We start from the raw sequence: 20,010 nt of genomic DNA, 5'->3' as shown, positions 1-20,010 counted from the left end.
TAGCTATTCATTTAATTTTTCCCCATTCCATTGTTACATCTTAGAATTCATGACTGACAGCAGAACATACATACCACAGCTGTGAGGAAGAGACACAGCTACAATTAAAATAAAAACCAGGATCAATACAGGACCAAAAATTAGGATAATGGACAAAATGATGATTCCAAATCATTTTACATTCATTTGAAGAAGGTTTAATCTAAAGATGGATCAGATTTTGTATAAGAACTCTGCGGTGTAATTTCTTTTAATAAAGATGAGAACATTCATGGTTACCAGGTTTACAATCAACTACATTTTAGACACTCTACATCTATTAATGAATTAGGAAAAGCACAGGGAGTAGTAAAGCTAAATGTTGTTTATAATGAGCCACTGAGTATTATGATGCCACAATTTCAAATTAAAAAAATCAATATATTGCTCATCAGAAACATGATACCGTAAAGATCAACATTTTATTTATTTCAGGTGATGTTTTTCCTTATAAGAATTTTGTTTAATTAACCACAAGACTAGAGCATATTCCAGAACTAAGTATATTTGAAGATGTGACTTTCTATTAGTACTTCCCCCAAAAGGGCCCAGTTTGTTGTTTGGAAAAAGTGGGGGAGGAGGAAGCTGTGCTTTCCCTACTGTTCATATTAAACAAATGCTGCAGGGAGAGAAGCTTCTGGGGGAGCCAGTTTGTTCCCCCTAAAATAAAGGCAAATGAGCACACAGTGCATTCTCTGGGATTTGGGGGTTAGGTTCATGCTGGTACTGATGCAGAGTTCCTCAGAGCACATGCAGTTTGCACCAGATGTAAGGCACCTCCCCTCTGTTCCAGACCCAGGCTCTTCACCGCTCTGAGGAAATCACATGTGGCTTCTAGTTAGCTTCCAGGGGTGGTTGAGGTGGGGCAGCCCTAACCTGTGCTCTGGTTCCCATGAGCCCTTGGGCTGTTACAGCAGTGAGCAAATAGCCAGGTCACAGGAATGCCTTGGCCATGCCTCTCCCCACCCCCACTAGAGCTGGGGCCCATCAGTGGAGAAAGGGTGCAGAACTGATTCTGCACATGCTGGCATGACCCCTAGAGTAGCCAGTGAGGGGCCATACAGTTGCTTTGTATTCCCCTTGAGCCAGACCCCAGCAGGCCCTAAGGTGTTTCTGTAAAAACAATGCATTCTCCACCTGACTGGAGTTGCTGCTGCCAAAAACTGTGCTGTGATTAGAAAGTAATCTAGTAGTGCAGAAATTAAAAACTTCCTTAGATCGCCAAGTCACAACAACCTAGCCACCATGGTACAGGAAATTTACTGTTTTATCCCCTTGTAACTCACTGGTAGCATCCACACCTGAGTTGCTCACTTTGCACAATGCTCTCTCCCCATTAGCAGCACTGATGCTAGACATGTCTGGAAAAGTGGCTCAGACATCATAGAGAGGATCTGGAGCGAGCAGAGTCTAACCTGAACACGGAGGCAGGGGTAGCAATAGGGAAGGGAACCAAGAGCAGCTCTCTCTATTCTTTGGCTGATAATACATCAGGCCTTTTTTAACCCTGGGCTAGAATTCTACCTCGGAGGCTGACATTTTGCTCTCATGGTTTAGAACAGGGGTTGGCCACCTTTCAGAAGTGGTGGGCCGAGTCTTCATTTATTCACTGATTTAAGGTTTCATGTGCCAGTAATCCATGTTAACATTTTTGGAAGGTCTCTATAAGTCTATAATAGATAACTAAACTATTGTTGTATGTAAAGTAAATAAGGTTTTTAAAATGTTTAAGAACCTCATTTAAAATTAAATTAAAATGCAGAGCCCCCTCCCCCCTGGACTGGGGGCCAGGACCCGGGCAGTGAGAGTGCCACTGAACATCAGCTTGCGTGCCATAGGTTGCCTACCCCTGGTTTAGAATATTACTAGTCCCTCCACCCATCCTCATCCAGCCATGGGTAGAGAGCTTTAGGACAGGTTGCCTAGATACTTGCTCCTGCATCAGTGTTGTACCAGATACAGTACAGCGTTCCCCCATTGCAGATCAGGGAGCTAGCACTGAGGTGATGCTGCTTTCACATTTTCAGTCATTCCTCATAACTGTTCTGTGCCCTTGACATCTCTCTCCCCCACTCTACAGCTGAAGAAAGGGCAAGACAGTGGTTAAGTAACCTGTCCCTAGCAACACAGCTGTCCCTGAGTTCACTCTCCAAAACCATACTGCCTCTCTTCTTGCCAGAGAAACAGTAGCAGAATGCTTTAGCCTAGAGGAGGTGGAGTAGCATATTGGCTAGCAGACAAAGGTCATACGAGCCTCACAAATACAATGATTACACAGAGTGGACTGTGTCATTCTAGCAAACAGCATTATAATAGTTTGTTTGGTAGAATCCTTTGGCGTGAGTGTGGCAGTTTCACACAGCATGGTAATTAAACATATACTGCACAAACTGCATTCTCTGTGCTAAAGGCCTTCCCTGAGGTGCAGTTTTCACCACTGCTCCCCTGGCTGTATGCGGAGACTGCAGGCTCCAAGGCACTGTTTGGTTAAGGCATTTCAGACCTCTTCAGAAAGTAGAGATTTTTGAACTCATTCCTTGAAGGGTTATTTAAATCATGCACCTAATACTCTCAAATCAGGCAAGAGTATGTCTGAGAACAGGTTCATGATAAGGCAACACATGGGTTTCAAATGATTTCTGACAGCATAGGGAAAATTGGCAGAGGGGTGAAAACGAGCCCCCCCCCCCCCCCAAAGCACTTGGGTTAGTGACCCAAACCATGAAATGACGTGTTTATTCAACACTGCCTCCACTATTTTACACACTAGGCAGATCATCAATTCTCCCAGAGAAACAGAACCCTGAAGTCTGATCCCACTTGGTAACTCAAGAACCAACTCATTTTCAGCTATTTTCTTTTAATGTTGAATTTGTAATTTACGTCCACACTTTAATGTGGAAGATCCCAGGCCAACAACAATCCCACACACATTCTTTTACCTTTAAATCCATTTCCATTCACTACTGAACAGAACTTGTTATTTCCTTGAGGCGAGGAAGGCAAGGAATACATTTTCATGACTTATGGCAATGTAGCTTGGAATTAGCAATTTAAAAGAAACTGAACCCTCCCCCCTAACAAAGTCTATCCAGAGTGAACTATAGTTCACAGTAAAGAGCTTTGTGGAACACTGTGCCTATGAGCAGTTTCCCAGAATGCACTGCAGCAACTGAACTTCCCTCAAGCACTGAGCCATTCTCAGCATACACCTGGGTCACGGTAGGTTTTGCAGAAACAATGTTCTGGATCCGGATTACCTGAAGAGGGAAGAGTTACAGGCAGTCAATACAGAAGGTGTACTACTTTTATAGACGCTGATGTTCAGAGTTCAGCACAGACAGGACATATTAATTTAGGCTAGATCATCATAATGGTCCCTTCTGACCTTAAGATCTGTGCTCCCGCATAACACAGGTCATAGAATTTCACCAAATGATTGCTGCATTAAGCTCCCAACTAGAGCAGACTGTTCAGAAAGCTCTACAGTCTTGATTTAAAAAAAAAAAAAAAAGACTTCAAGTGACGGAGAATCCACCACATCCCAAGGTGAGTTGTTCCTACAGCTACTTAACCTTACTATTAAAAACGTGCACATCATTTTTAGTCTGTATTTGTCTAGCTTCAGCTTTCAGCCATTAGATCGCTCAGTATGTTCGTCTGCTAGATTAAAAAAAACCCTTCTAATTCAGAAATCCTCTTCCTTTTTTAGGTACTTTTAGATCATGATCAAGTCACCTCTTAACCATCTCTTTGTTAAACTAAATAGACAGGACTTCTTGGTGTGCTTTTCTGAACCTTTCCAATTTGTCAAATTTTAAAAAGGTTTAAACCCACAGGACCAGATTCAGCCACTCTTATTCACACGGAGGAGCATCATACTGTTCAAGTGTTCCCGTTGGTATTTTAATGGTATACTCTCACTGAAATCACACAAGAGCAAGGATGGCAGAAAGCAGCTCACTAGTAGCCATTATAAAATCTAAAGGGTAAATGAGAAAGAACAAGGACAAATTTAGCCTTGCTCTATTCTCAGGCAATATTTCTTTTACGAATACAATTAAACTGAGCTAGCACCAAACATGAGGTTCATCAACATTTAATTAGACTGCAGCTGCAGGGAAAGCAGCCTGGAATTGACTGAACGATCAGATGGAGATTTTTTCTGGTGGTTATGGAGGCATTTTAAGAGATGTTATCTGGCAAGGCTCACAATGGTCTGAGTTCAAGCTCTTAAAGTAAATTTGGAGTCGAGCCACTAGTTAGGAGGGAAATGGAGTCTGAAAGGTTATGCATGGGTAATTCCTTTTAATATGAAACGTTAGCTAAGGGGTGGGATTTTCCAAAAGCATTGAAATGACACAGAAGCACAAGTCAGTCCATGGGACTTGAGCTCCCTACCTCAATTTAGTGCTTTTGGAAATTCCACCCTACCCATCCATGTATCACCTTTTCCATGGCTGTGAGCTGTGCTCTCTTGGCAGTTGCTATCTTGCAGGTCAAAAAAGCAAAGCGGGCTGTGGCTTTTTCCAGACCCATCTACTTTAAGCTATTTCTGACCGCAGCCCACACCTTCCCAATCTTCTTCACTGTACATATGCCCTGCCCTTCCACCACCCTACCTGAAGAAGCACTTTCTGCTTCGTGGTTCACAGAATCCAGGGTGAAGTCAGCTCGGATTTAGGATCAAGGTCCAAGCAGCTGGAGGGATTGTCTCAGTGAGGGTGGCTGAGAGGTCACAGCTGTGCAGCATGTCGAACATAACTTGTTGGGAAAGTGGGAGTGTAGCCATAATAAAGCAGGGGCACTAGGCAGATCAGACTCTCTGCTCTGTCCTGTAAGCTGTCATCCACTGGGTAAGTTTTATCACTATCTGATGAACTCCATATTGATAGCTCTTTAAATCTCTGTCATCTTGGTGTCTAAGTGTTTTAGCAAGTCAAGGCATGGCTTGTTGCTTGTATGTTCCTGGGAAGGCAGAGATGAGGACCACAGCTTTGGCAAGTCTACACTCCAGAGGGAGCATGCTCTCTCAGGTGACCTGCTGAAGAAGTGCCCATTCTCAAGAACTATCTGAGCCTGATTAACCGCTACTCCAGTTAATGTCAGCGTATCTCCTCAGATATCAGTGCAGTTACTCGAGCCTCGGAGCAGAGTAACGCAATGGTGAATCAGGGACATCAGCTAGGATTTTCTAAGGGACCTAAATGAGTTATACCCATGACTCCCATTGAAAGTCAGTGGAAGCCAGTTGCTTAACTCCAGCTGAGATTTCCAAAGGGGCCTTTCTGCTTAACTTATTTCCTGATTCCGATGCATTTAGTTTTATTCAGGAATGTTAACAAAAAATACTTGGATTCACATAATCCACAATAACCAGTGCCTTGAGGTTATGGCTAAAGATACCATATGATAGAACTGAAATGTTTCTCCCCTTCAGCACCATTAAATGCTACAGAGATTAGCGTCAATGGTGGATTTTTCTGCCTGATAGCACTATTCCACAGAAACCAGACTGAAGTATTGCTTTAAAGCTCTGCATTGTTCTTCTGTTTTGTTTTAGAAGAGACACTCCAATGTCTTGTCTACACACAGATTTTGTATTAGTATAGCTATTTTGGTTAGGAATATGGAGTGAGGGGGAAAAATGTGTTTGTTTTAATGGAAATAATTATTCTGGTACAACCCCAAGTGTGGACACAGTCATACCAGTATAAAGGTACCTTACACCAGAATGTTTTATTCTCCTTCCCATAACGGAATAATCTGTACCAGTATAAACACTTTCATACTTGTATAACTGCATCCACACTGGGGGGGGAGGGAGGGTGCAGTTGTACCACTTTAGTTATATTGTTCTAGTTAAAACAATATAGTTTTACAGTATAGACACGGTCTAATTTACCAAAAGAATCTGTCAAACTAACCTCAGAACCAGGAAGATTCTCAGGATCATAGAAGAGCAGCTTCATGCCATTGGGATGACATCCTCCCCAAATATCCCCAGTGTAAGGATCAACAGATAAGTTATCGACTAGTGTGTCCAATTCCAGCACCTATCAAACACGGGAGAACCCAACACAGTGACACACACATCGAAGTCACAAACTTCATTTATAGCCTCTCTTTATTCATTCATAATCAGCATATTTCTCAAAAGGTATTTATGCCTTTCAGTAACACTTTTAAAAATTTGGACTGAAACCACCATAAGATTTTCCCCTCACTACACCTTTTGTCAACATGCACCATCTGCTGTACTGCCCAGATACGAGGGTGATGAGGACATTATAAATACTTACATACTTGCTTCAGCAACTCATTCCCAGCTTCTAGAGCTGAAGGAAGGGGCATATTATTAGCCCTAGTCACCTTCAAGCCTTATGTTTTTATATAGGTGTGCATGGTGCATTACAGGCATGGAAGTTACAGGCATGAAAGTTGGCAGTGTCCCTCCCAGCTAGGACTGACAACCTGAATTAAAATGGAACAAAAAGAAAAAAGGAGACTGACTCTTGGGGCCAGCAAGGAGAAGAGACAGATCAGGTGGAAAGGAAAGCTGTCCTTGGGAAAGTTATCTGCTGGGATGCTATCAGCTGCCACACTGGGTCATACCCATGGTTCATTTTGTCCAATATCCTGTCACCAACAGTGGCCAGGCACCTGATGCTTCAGTGCAAAACCCCAGTGTAAGAAGCTGAAACTGGGCAATTATGGAAAAACTTGTCCAGAGGGGTTTCTATCCTTTCCAAAACTTTTATTCATAAATAATCTTATCCAATGTAACTGCAGATGTTCCCATTTCCAGGTAACTATCCAAACAAAGGCCTCTTCCTTATAAAAATTCCTCAGGGCAGAGGCAATGTCTTTGAATATCTACGTACAATGACATGCATGCCAGTGGCATCATGTACAAATATTTAATATTAAAAATAGATCATCTGCATAGTGGGCCAGATCCTTTCTCCCCTTTGGCTGGGTTGTGCTGCTCCAGTGGCTTAAAGCAGCCTTAAAGCTGGTGTAATCAGCCCCTTGAGAATTTCCCCAGCATAGGGGAAAAGCCTATAGCAGCAGCTACTAAACCATCAACTCAGCGCCTGGTATAGGGAATGCGAATAGAACATCTCTACATCTGCTGATGCCCAGCTGCTGGAATGGCCTTGGAAGAGTGTTGACAGTCTTGGTATTTTAGAGCAGCCCTGAGGTTGCTCTGGTTTATGCTGGGGACCAGGATGCAGCAGAACCAATTCCAGAATCTGAGGTCTGAGTAAGAAATCCATGGAAAGGAAAGTAAATTGAAAATATGGAAGAGTTAAAGAGTTAATCCTGCCTCAGCGGGGTAGACTAGATGATCTCTTGAGGTCCCTTCCAGCCCTATGTTTCTATGGTTCTATGATCCTTTGTGTAGGTGTGGGGGAGGGAAAGAGACATGAGTGGCTGAACAGACATTAAAAAGCTGGTATTAGAAATAGCTAGGTGAATTGGTCCCCAAATCAGAACATCCGAGTTCCTAGCTGGAACGTCGCCTGTTAATTCACTCTGCAGGCATTTATTTCATGATCTGAAATTTTACCCAGTTTGTGTGTTAACCCCCAGATCCCATTATTATATAGGGAACAGTAACCAAACCATTTGGGGCAATTTACAGAACTACCAACAACAGGAGCCCCTCCGCTAATACAGATGTGTGAAACATGTTACAGCCTCTTCTACAGGCCCACAGCAACCACATGTCATAATTACCGTAGCATATCAGGTGTGTTACCACCATCTCATAACACCTGCCTTGTATGCTATGGGACCAATTATCTCTAGGCAGGAGGGAAGTAACTCCCATTGACATAAAAAGGGAGATGTCCAAATCCCCAGGCAGGAAAATTGGAATATTTATGTTCTGTAAATTGCCCTCTGTTTCCCAGTCAGATACTACTTGCTGCTCTGAAAGCTGCTTTCTGTTTGCAGGCTGCATTAATGAATGAGCACTAACTGCATCAACAGGTCGATAGCGCCTCGAAGGAGAACGTGATCAGGGCCAAATTCAAGGTTCATTTTAAGGTTGCTGGTATTAGGCTGCAGTGAACAATAATAATGGCTCACATGAAATTCCACAGGAATACCTCTCCCCTCAGTACCACAGGAGCCAACCACAGCCCCCCAGCAGTTTGGTTTGCATGTATATTAACACATTCTCTACCCATAATCAGGCTATGATTGAGAGATCTAGGCTCCCTAAAGGGTACACACTACATTTCAAACATGGATTAGGCTCTTGTTTTAAGTGGCAAACCGCTTACCTTCAATTGAGTTAGACTCCAGTTAGCGTGTTTTTCCATAACATGGATACTATGAGCCAGCAGGTCAGCAATATAAACATACCTTCAAACGAAAGAGTCTATTAACAAGGTGTCTACACAGAGATAAAAGTAAATTGATTCTTTATTTGTAAGCCTTGATTTTTAGAAGCTTTAAACTGATATTTTGAAATATTTATAAGAATTCCAAGCTGTCCACCACACACTGAACTCAAGACAGATGCCTGAAGTACTAATGGTGTTCCAAGGTGTTTTAATGTTACAACCAGGACTCCGATCAATAGTGTCACAAATACATATTTTGTAAAAATACCAGTCACAAATTGTACAAATGGTTTACACTCTGAAACAGGCTCCCAGGCTGTGGTAGTCTGTAAAAGTTAAATGAACAGTTGCCCTTATTACAATTTTAGAAGGAATATTATCCATTAATTCTTGCAAGCATTTAAAAAAACGTAAGTATCAGGTTGGTTAAAATGTAATTTCTTTGATATTATTGGATAAAATACCACCAATAGTTGAATAAAATTATATAAAAGTTATATAATCACTTCAGATTACTTATTACAACCGTATTTTACAAAGAGCACCCAGTCAACTAACCAAATGTACACCCACAAGTCAATTTAGACGACTAACCACACAATCTGCACATGCAAATATTTGCATGTAAAATTCAGGAATATTGTCTGAGTTTCTTTTCATCATTTGGTCCATTAAATGTATAAGGAGACCAAAAGAGACTTACTTTTTGTCTGGTGAAATGTTAATTCCATTGGCTGAGTAAAACCCAGAGGCTACCTCTTTAACTTCTGTTGGACTGTAGTAGACAACATTTGACCAGGTCAAACCCAAGAACATCTCCAAGTACATCAAGATGGAGTCAGAGAAATAGTGGTCATTAGTAGCGTAGAAGTGATCAGGTCCCACAGCCACAACATCATTCAAGCTGAAATGAGAAAATGGAGTGAACAAATTTTACAGAGGTTTGAGAATTAGTGTTCATGTAGTGAAAAATTATAATTATGTATGAAACTGGATTACAATAGAGGACAGAGAGAGGTACCATATACACCTTTGAACAAACTTAAATTGGTATCTGAGGCACTGGTAAACCAGATGCTAGCTCATGCCAAGGCTCCTGGGCCTCACTGAACACTGACAAATGCATAGGTAGAAACCAGTCTGGCTCACCTGCGTGTTAGCATTGTTAACCTAGATCAGGGGCTCTCAAACTTCACTGCACCGCAACCCCCTTCTGACAACAAAAATTACTTTATGAACCCAGGAGGGGGGGGGGGGGAATTAAAGTTTGAGCCTACCCGAGCCCCACCAGCTCAGAGTGGAAGGGCAAAGCTAAAGCTCAAGCCCCACTACCTAGGGCAGGGAAGCCAAAGTCCAAGGGCTTCAGCCCCAGGTGGGGGGCCTGTAACCTGAGTCCTGCCACCCAGGGCTGAAGCCCTTTGGTTTGGCCCCAGGTGATGGTGCTTGGGCTTCTACCTTCAGTCCTAGGCCCCAGCAAGTCTAATGCCAGCCCTGGTGGCCCCATTAAAATGGGGTCACAACGCACTTTGGGGTCTCGACCACAGTTTGAGAATCCCCGACCTAGATCTTAAGTTGTTAAGAATGTGTTTAGACCTGATGAAATGCTTGTCAGATGTGCATCTATTGATCTCACTTATAACATCTGTAACCCAGGGTATAAAGTTATATTGAGCATTTGCATTGTAAACCTCTGTAACTGTGTAACTCAAACAGGAGAGAAGCCTTCTCTAATGCAAAAGCTGGCTTCCTACAGGCTGCCTTTTAAACCAAATGAGCCATTGTGAGACAAAAGAACAAAGACTTTGTTAATTGCACTCCTCCCCCTCTTCTCCCCCAAGGAGAAACAGGGTTCTTTTTGCTGCTTGGACTCTAAAGGGGCAAGAATCACTAAGCACAAGCAGAAGACCCCCCCAGCTGTTTTGCCTGAGTTAGCCCTAAAGGAAATATGGAGTTTGCTTATTATAGAAATTTCTATTACCTTTTGTCATCTAAGACTAACTCATTTGTGCATGTATGTTACCTGCTTTAACCTTGTATTTAACTCTTATTTCCTTTTCCTAGTTAATAAATCTTTCGTTAGTTTATTACAGGACTCGCTACAAGAGTTGCCTTTGGTGAGAGATGTGGGGTACAACTGACTTAGGGTAAATGACTGGTCCTCTGGGAATGGGAGCAATCTGAATATTGTTGTGATTTTTGGTAGAAGGAACCATCCATCACTGAAGCAGGCTTGCCCGATCGACAAGATAGCCCAAGGGGACTGTATGTCACTCCATGGTAAGGCTGGGGAGTTCACACTTGTTACTTGGTTGGTGAAATCTAATTACAGAGCATACAATCAATGTGGTGTTTGTGCCCTATTTCCTGTCTGCCCTGTGGCCGGACCCCACATTCATGATCCAATCCAGACAGCAGGACATTATCATCCTGAGCACACTGGTCAGGGTTGGTTCAGTGTTTGGGAGGGTTTGTGACATTTTACTCCCAAATATGGAATGAAGTCATGTAGGACCAGATCCACAAAGGGACTTAGCATTGCAACACCTAGCTTATAGGAGCCTTGAAAAAAATCACTGGAATACACAAAACTTGAGTTAGGGTATGTCTGCACTACCAACGTTAAAGCGCAGCCTCACCTCTGAGGTGAGGGCCATAGCTGCTGAACTATGAGACTTTCCAATGTGGAAAAAAGAAAAAAGGAGTACTTGAGGCACCTTAGAGACTAACCAATTTATCTGAGCATAAGCTTTCGTGAGCTACAGCTCTCTTCATCGGATGCAATGTCCGATGAAGTGAGCTGTAGCTCAGGAAAGCTTATGCTCAAATAAATTGGTTAGTCTCTAAGGTGCCTCACGTACTCCTTTTTCTTTTTGCGAATACAGACTAACACGGCTGCTACTCTGAAACCTTTCCAATGTGGGTCTCTCTCAATCTCTCCTGTTGAAGCAGCTCCACTTTAATTAAATACTGATAGGGCCAGAGGCAGTGTGAAAAATCACGCTGCCCAGTGCACTCACTTGAGAGGTGGGAGACCCCTGTTCAAATCCCTTCTCCTCTTGAACTAGGGTCTCCTACATCTCAGGTGGGAGCCCTAACCACTGGGCTAATAGGCTATAAGGGATGTTTGCTGTCTCTTCCACCCCCCATTTGTTTTGCATAGACTTAAGGGTGTTTTGAGCACACCTACTGGAATGGGTCTTGCAGGCACGATAGGTGTTCCCCCCACCTATCTTCCCCCGATCAGAGTGGCTTAGGCATCCAAATGCCCAGGTGCAGAAACTTAGGTGCCTAAGGGACTTTTACAGCAAAAATGTAGGTGCCAAGTGAATGTAAGTGCCTGTGGTGTTAGGCAGGGGTTTATGGGTTGCCCTGGTGCCTAAAACTGACAGACACCTAAACCTGGGCTTTTAAGCACCCACATCCCTTTGTGGATCCAGGCCTTAACTTACAAAGGAGACGGGAGAGAAGCGTAGTAGCTTGGCAGTATCCAGATGTGAAGTACTGATGAAAGCAGTGGGAAAACATAAAATGGAAAGGTCCTCTAGGGTTTACATTTCCTTGAATATAAATTGAGCTTTAACAAAAACAGCCTTTAGCCAAATGGAGACAGGTGCTGTGATTTGGATGCAGTACCTTGACAGAAGTTCGTGGCGGATAGTTTTCAGGTGTACAAGAGCGTTTTCATCTTCTACAAATTTAAACACCTCAACTGTGCTCTTGAACTCCGGATGATTCACAACAAAGAGGTACACTGAGTCATCTAAAGAAAGAATGTGGAAAAATTGTTGAGTTTCACAAAAAGGACACGGCAGCTTAAATGTCTGTGTCTGGTATGTATCTACCTCTACCGCTGTAGTATATAAGCGCCTTTTGATGTATTTACACCCAACACCCCTGTGAGGTGGTAGGGGGGATGCCGATAGACTGAAGGGTCTTCTACGGACAGAAAGAGCCTTTAGAGGATGCCACGTTTCTATCAGTCATTCAGTACCAAAAAGCTGCAGAACCAGCGCTTCATTTCAGCCACAAGCCAGTCTCCCTTTGTGGTCACTACTGTGCAGTGAGCTAGAAGAGAAATGTTCTTTGTGCACAGGCTCTATATGCCGGGCAACAGAGTTTCAGTTAAGGCTCATAGCACCAGAACTGCAGAATCTGAACAGTAATGGAGGCATTATATTTCCATACACTGAGTTGTCTTCTCCTACTCCCCTTACTAAACACCCATGCCGTAAAGCGTTCAAAACCTGCAACTGGTTACTGCGGTGATATTACAGGGCATGCTGTGCCTCCAACTCTTTTGCTGTTTTTCTGGGAGTGCGACCTTAGTGATACCTTATGGGTCTCCCCTCTACTCAAGGGGGAGCCCCACAGCTCAAAGACTGGGTCCCTGCCTTCAGCACCCGTTTCCCACCGGAGCTCCTCCAGCAGGTCCAAATGATCTTGAACCCTTCTTGGAGGCTTCTCCTCTGGGGAGCTATACAACCAATGTGTTTGCAGTGACACAAGACAACCTTTCCAAAACAAGACATCATTTATTAGTCCTCAGGAACCCAGTGTGCAGGGACATCCTGTTAAAATGGTAAAGAAAAGGCTAAAACACACAACTCCCCCCTAACCTGGCAGCTCTTCCTTTCTTGGTTAGGAGGGTCCCTCTTTGCCCTGGCCTGGAAGACAGACAGCATGCCTGCAGCTGTGCAACAGTCCCAGACTGGAATACTCTTCTCCCACAGGCAGAACAAGTTCCTTCTCCCAGCCCCTTAATACTTATGTCCTTTGTTTCAGGTTCCAGTGATGGTGTTTTCATGAGTGCTGCCCTTCCCAGTGTTCAGTTTGTGGTCACATATGTAATCACCCACCCATATTCCAAGACACCAGGTGTCATTAAAAAAAATTAATGGTCTGGTGCTGTTCCCCACTGGAGTTCCAAGGTAGCTCTATCCACGTGTTTATAGTTCATTCATGCCAGCCCAGAAATAAATGTGTGACCCACGCCCACTCCATTCAATGCTTATTCCTTCACTCCTGATGTGTCTCTCTGGAAAAAAGTTAACCCCTTGAGACCAAGTAGGACTAGGCCAAAATACAAAAGTGAGTGGACAAACTGAGTCACACATAATATGCATAAAAATACACACATTTCCCACATTCTCCATAGTTATAGAAATATGCCCCATATATTGAATATCTTGAAGAAGACAGAGTGTGTCAGTTTATATAAACACATGTACAATCTCAAACAGCCAGCTCTTTTGATTTAATATACGAAGATCTGCTGGATCAGACTTTTTTCTCATGCATCAGGTTATTGATGGTGAAACATGGAGGGTGACAGGGAGAGCAAAGGGTTTTACCTATAATAAATAATAATAATAAATCTCTAGGTTGAGATTTCTTGTCTCCATTTAACAGTCTTCTTACCTTTGTCTATGTACGTGCTGATCCCATGAGGGTTAAATGATGCCAGATCAAACCCGCGGCTGATTCTCAGTTCTATTGCTCTTGGGTTTTCATCATTCAAATCCATCAGAAATATTTCACCTGGCTTGTCTGGAGCAAAGCTATTTAACCCTGGATATTTTAAACCCTTTAAGATTAAGTAAACACAACAAGAAAGTTAAGAGGATCCTAACAAAGCTGCCAAGACTAACTCTTTGTTTTGGTTTGTGGATACATCTCATGATACAGCAACAACTGTACTAATCCCGTCTCTTTCCTGTTATTTTTTGTTTTATGCTCTCCCTAATCAACTGATCCCTCCTTAACTCTCTCACTATGCTGCCTGCATCCTCCTCATGTTGCAACCCAGCCACATTTGTGCATGCTCTGTACCATATACTGCTGATTCCCCCACCACCACCAAATAGTCTCACAGTGCTACTGCCTCTCCACATCCACCTGCTGCTATGACACCCTTCCACAAAGAAGCTCCCTCATTTTGCTGCATCCCAGAGACATCCCTTCCCCACTGTTTTTCTGAACACTCCGCCCCACAAACTGCCACCGCATCCACAGTGCTGCTCCAGCACCCTCATTCAGTGCTGGTAATTCCCCTCAATAGCCACCAGCCACTACTGCTCTGCCCAGACCCTGTCCGAGCACTCCTGTTTCTTGTGATGCTAGTTCCCCCCCGCCCCCCCCAAGGCATCTACCTTCCCTGTGCTGGTTATCCCAAGACAATGCTGCATACCCACACAGGGCTTCTGACCCCAACATTGCAGATCCCCACTTGCAATATGCACCCAGCCACTCTGTGCTGGTCCCTTTCAAAACAAGCACCTCTCCCCCCAGCTTTCCTGCCTCCCTCCCCCCATTCTTCTCCCCCCATCTCAAGTGACTTCTAAGGGCCGTATCCATCCTGTCTCTACCCCTTTTGGCTCCTGACTCTCAGTTCCATGTTCCCCCACTTTAACATTTCTTCAGGACACAGCGTCATTGCTTTCAGACAGCTCAGATGACTACAGCTTTGGAACACCACTACCATGCAAGGTAATACAGGGAATCTCTGAACTGATCCAGGCTATCTGTTCAAAAAGTTTTCAAAATATGGGCAAACAAAGCTGCAGTGCCACAGTTAAGTGCACCTGAATGGGTAAGGAGACTACCTAATACCTAGTACAGTTCCTCTAGGCAAAATCGCGAGAGTTGGCGACACGGATGCTATCACACGTATTGCAATATTGGTTGTTTTTCCAATAGTGACAGTTGCTGGAATCACATGAATGAAACTCTCAGCATTCACGTAGCAAAACACAGTTCCTAGCCTTTATGGCTGTGGAGAAAAGCTTGAATATGTGAACCCTAAGGGTTCAATAACGAGGAAATAAGCAAAAAGAATCCAAAAGTTAATTTAAGGGAGACTTAAAAATCATGATTTTTTTCCATCTCCTGATTTGGGGAGGCTGACTCAAATGCTGAATACTTTGGGTTGGCAATGCACCAGGAGAATGTAAAGTCACATGTGCCAATGATAAAGGTTGTACAACAATAGCCACAACAACACTGCAAGGTTAAGAAATGAACTTCCCCAAGTAGGAAGAAATATAGTTTGAGCTAACTTAAGTCTGCATTACTCCCAGGAAGCAGTGTGCACAGAAAATGTTCAGCCTGCAATTTGCAGGTGTTACTCCGGTGCAGAAAAAATGAGTACTCAAACACCTGCATAGGGTGGGGAGGTAGGAGCCCAGGTACTTACAGAGCTAATGAAAGCCAGACCATCAGGAAGGATGTCAATATCTTCTGAACCTCTTTCTGCAAAGACAGACAGAGAAGTGGTTTATTCAGGAAGTGTTTTCTACTCAAATCTTTGCTGCCTCTCTCTCTCTCTCTCTCACATAATTCCACTTTCAAGAGATAGCAAATGGATACTGTTTTCAGCTACTGTGCTACTCGTACCATGTGTCTAAAGAATTAGCAGAAGCTTCAGAAGCTACTGAAAATAACAGTGCACAAATTCCAAGTTACTGTTCAAGTTTACCCCCTCTCTAGGATCTAGGCTTGTCTGACAACTCAGACATGTGCTTCCTCCCCGCACCACTGAATTTTGTGTTTGAAAGGTTGACCTCCAGGTGCCCTTCTGTCCTAGCTATCTAGTCCCCTCTGACCTGAACCCTAGTCTATACTAGAAAACTTATCCATTTCTGACAATAAGATCAGCTGCGAAACCAGCAATGAACATTGTTTAACTGCAAGTGTAGACCATAGATTTTAAGGCCAGAACCAACACAATTATCTAGTCCAACCGTCTACATAACAGCCCATAGAATTTCACCCAGCGGTTCCAATAGCCCAATAACTTGTGGCTGACCTGGAACATCTCATTAAGACAGACATCCAATCTTGACGTTAAGACTCCAAGTGATGGAGCATCTACCACATCTGTAAGCTGTTCCAGTGGTTAACTGCCCTCACTGTTAAAAATTTGTCTCATTTTCAATTTGTACTTTGCCAGCTTCAACTTCCAGCCACTGGATATTGTAACATTTGTGCCTGCTAGCATAACAAATCCTCTGGTGTCAGTGATCTTCTCCCTGTGTAGGTAGTTTACGACCTTAAGTCATTCCTCAGCCTTCTCTTGAATATACTAAAGAGACTGAACTCTTTTAGTCTCATTGTAAAGGGTGCTTTTCCAGACCACACATTCTCGTAGCTCCTCTCAGGACCCTTTCCCATTTTTCAGGAGACCAGCACAAAACAGAATTCTAAACAATTCTTTAAAATGAAAATTTAAAGATCCTGCAGAAAGTATTGCATTTTTTAAGAGGAAAATCTCTGCAGACTCATCAATAGAGCAGCTGTTAGACAAGAAACTATACTAGGGCTTTTCCATTCCTGCTCCAACACAATCTGTGTGACCCTGGCCAAGCCACTTACTCTCTGTGGCTCAGTTCCCCATCTGTAAAAATGGGGATAATGGCATTTCCTTACCTCACAGGGGTGTTGTGAGATGCTCCAATACTACAGTGGTGGGGGCCATATAAGTACTATAGACAGACTGTGCTGGCAGAATATGCTGGTTTGTGAACAAGCTGTGATCATTTCATCTCCACTAAAATCAAAGGAGTTTTCCCAAGTTTGGGAATGGAAAATTAAATTACAAGTTTATGAAGCAGATAAACTAGAGAAAAAGCTACGCACTAAAGTGTTCATTACTACCTTTAAGAGATTGCACAACAAATCAAATATTGACCATTCATTTCTCAACTATCTTCTAGTTAGACAAGAAACCTGTGACTACCATTCAAATATTTGTTGGATTACGTTTTGCTAAACAACCTCCCTCATCCATTATGTGTGCACAAGAGGGAGTAGTTCTTTTACAGAAGACATTATTAAGCTATAGATCAATGATCCCACTCCTACAGGCCTGTGTCTATTTTGGCCTTTTTCCAGAAAGTTTTTTATTGTTGCTATTGCTCTGAACAGATTTAGATGGCATGATAGTTAAGATCCCCATCTACCACTGGTGAAGCTTCACTCGTAATAACAATGGTGGGAAGTCTTTAAAATCGCTAGCATAGATCAGACCTAAGGAAGTCACACCACAAGAAAAAGATGAGGAGTGGGAAAGTTGGGGAGGGAGGTGGAAGCCTTTAAAAGATGATTTAATAATTGTTAGCAAGAGAATGGAGGTGTGTGTTTAATTTTTTAATACTTTCTAAGATGCCTGAGAGTACCTGAGAGGTACTTTCTCCATGAAAGAAAAATGTCCAGCCTACGTCAAGGTAGTTCAGCAAGCTTTTGCATTGTGCTGCACCCTCCATTGAGCCATCCTGAATAAGACCATTTTAGGACAGCAGAGATTTACAAAACAGGATTCTAACTTCCTTACTCCAAATCACCAATTAGATTTTTACAAGGGGAGGGGCAACACTGAAACGAAAGCTTTCTACATTCAGTTGTCCTTGTTGAAGGTGTTTCTCCAGTGTTTGAACTACAGCTCACTGAAGATTACTCCCATTTATCTTGCATTGCAGAACTTCATTAGTAGAATTTTCCTGATCACAAACCCTCTCTCATGAAATAATGCCAAGGGTCAGAAACAAACCACCAGAACCCTAGCACACTCATATGGAGGGGACACATTTTCAGTTAAATATGGTGAATGCTACATTAGAGGATTGGTCTGGTTCACTACAGCCAACAAAAGCCACATAATGCTCCATTGTCATTTCATAGCTGTCAATGTTTGCATTAATAATTTTATAGCGCTATAGGTTTTGCTTAGCGCTATAGGTTTTATAGCGCTAAGCAAAGATGGGGAAATCTTTGAAAGTTGCACTAGAACGTCATGATGTTACCCAAGAGGTGTAGAATATATGCACTTTTGAATAGAACTTGTTGATCAAATGATTTTTACTCTGGGTATCTAACCAGCTCTAACTGCGAAATGAAAGACAGAGGTTCTCAAATTGTACCTACAGCAGGAAAGGACTTTTAGCATTTTTGGTCTTAATAAAGATTAAATAGTTATGATGTCTGTAAGGTTCATGTTTAAGTACATGCTAAATGTCCCAGATAGTGAGGACAGATCCATAGATTACAAAGCCAGAAGGGACCATTGTGATCATCTAATCTGACCTCTGAAGGATAAGGCATTCAGCACTTAAAACCCACTTCTTCAGGCCTCAGAAAAGTCTCACCAGACCTTTCTCTAAGCGAAACTCCAGCCTCTATTGGGAAAAAACTATTACTGCATTTCTCCAACTGAGGCAAGATTTAAGAACACAGCATTTTAAAATTAAGATGTTCTATACAGCAAAATACAGAATTTCACTGCAAGGGTACGGTATGGAATAAATCAGGTAACATATAAATCAGGTTTATAAATCAGTTAACGTAAAAGAGGTGGAATCTGACAGCTATGAGTATCTCTCCTACAGAGCACCAGCATGAGCTGAAAAACCCTCTCCAATCCATGTGCCCATGAACGAGGAAAACGTATTAATACTTTTTTGTAGCCGTTCAAGCAGAGTAATGTTTACATTACATATATAATGGGGTACAGGACTGTAACTGAATTACTTTTCAATAGAGTCCTAAAAATATTAAGACATCATCCTAATGAAATCATGGCAATCCTATTTATGAGCTGGGGGAAGCCTCTACCATTCATTAAATAAAGTTTGTAGAGAGCACGGAGGGTGGGAGAAAAGAGCATAGATGACAAAGATATGCACCCATCATGATTAGACCAAGAATGGACTTTACTTACTGATAGAAGGAAGCCATCCACTACATGCTACAGGAAAACCACATGTCTATTAGATTAGAACCTCGGCTACAGCCAGCTGCAGAAAGCACACACTGGGGGGTGCTGTAAAGGGGACTTGAAGTTCATCTTTGCACTTCCAATCCTTCAGGCAGATCCTCTTGTCGCAAGGTAAAGCGGTCCTCAGGCTTCTCTAAATTTATACCAGGCTACAACAGCTACCAGGGTCCAAAAATGTAGCCAAAGATAGGAGTAGCACATAGGCAACCTAGCTAGACACTTCTCTTGCCATGCCCTCTTTTCCCCTGTAATATCAGCTCCAGTGAGTAAGAGGCCATGTCAGCTCTGCACAGCCACAGGATCACACCGACATAAAGGCCGATTAAACTGGCTTTACACTACATCAGAGGTCCAATAGAAAGGAGCTGCACCAGCCCAATATGCATATACACATGTGCATGCACACACACACACACTGCAGTTCACAATATGTTCTATTCTCACTACTGCTTCTATCCTGCTCTTAACACTGTCACATGATCCTTACATAACAAGAGGCATGGGGGGGGGGGGGGAGAAGAGGAAAGGGAAGACACACTCCTGTCAGTCAACTCCCTGCTGCTGTGATTAGGTGCTACCACAGCACAAATAATTAAGCCACCCGGTGCATGTAGAGATCTCAACTTGACATTTCCTACATTTTGAACTCCGCTGCCCAAGCAGCAAAAAAATAAAAAAAATTAAAAAATATATATGTTTGTCCCCCAGACCTGTCTCTACTATGCAGAGCTAGATGCCGTTCTGAGCGGGGAATCACACCTGTGAGTGACAGCAGACACCCTGTGACACCCAGAATAAGGCACCCTAGAATTGTACAGTGAGGAAGAGCTTGTTGAGGATGGGGAC

The 20,010-nt window shown here is 42.9% G+C and overlaps 1 protein-coding gene across 1 annotated transcript in view; it reads right to left on the bottom strand.

The window, feature by feature from the left end:
- Positions 1-210: 210 nt before the first annotated feature.
- The window catches only part of LOC141983137 (serum paraoxonase/arylesterase 2-like), a 48,777-nt gene continuing 28,977 nt past the window's right edge, over positions 211-20,010 (bottom strand). The window contains exons 3-9 of the mRNA XM_074945887.1: positions 15,589-15,644; positions 13,815-13,980; positions 12,030-12,156; positions 9,100-9,300; positions 8,334-8,415; positions 5,967-6,095; positions 211-3,299 (exon numbers count right to left, since the gene is read on the bottom strand). Of these exons, the coding sequence (XP_074801988.1) occupies positions 3,141-3,299; positions 5,967-6,095; positions 8,334-8,415; positions 9,100-9,300; positions 12,030-12,156; positions 13,815-13,980; positions 15,589-15,644 (920 nt within the window). The 3' untranslated portion in view covers positions 211-3,140. The remainder of the gene's footprint in view (positions 3,300-5,966; positions 6,096-8,333; positions 8,416-9,099; positions 9,301-12,029; positions 12,157-13,814; positions 13,981-15,588; positions 15,645-20,010) is intronic.

This window comes from Natator depressus, chromosome 2 (assembly GCF_965152275.1).
Source record: "Natator depressus isolate rNatDep1 chromosome 2, rNatDep2.hap1, whole genome shotgun sequence".
NCBI classification, from domain to species: domain Eukaryota; kingdom Metazoa; phylum Chordata; order Testudines; family Cheloniidae; genus Natator; species Natator depressus.
This window is presented reverse-complemented; position numbering and strand designations above follow the sequence as displayed.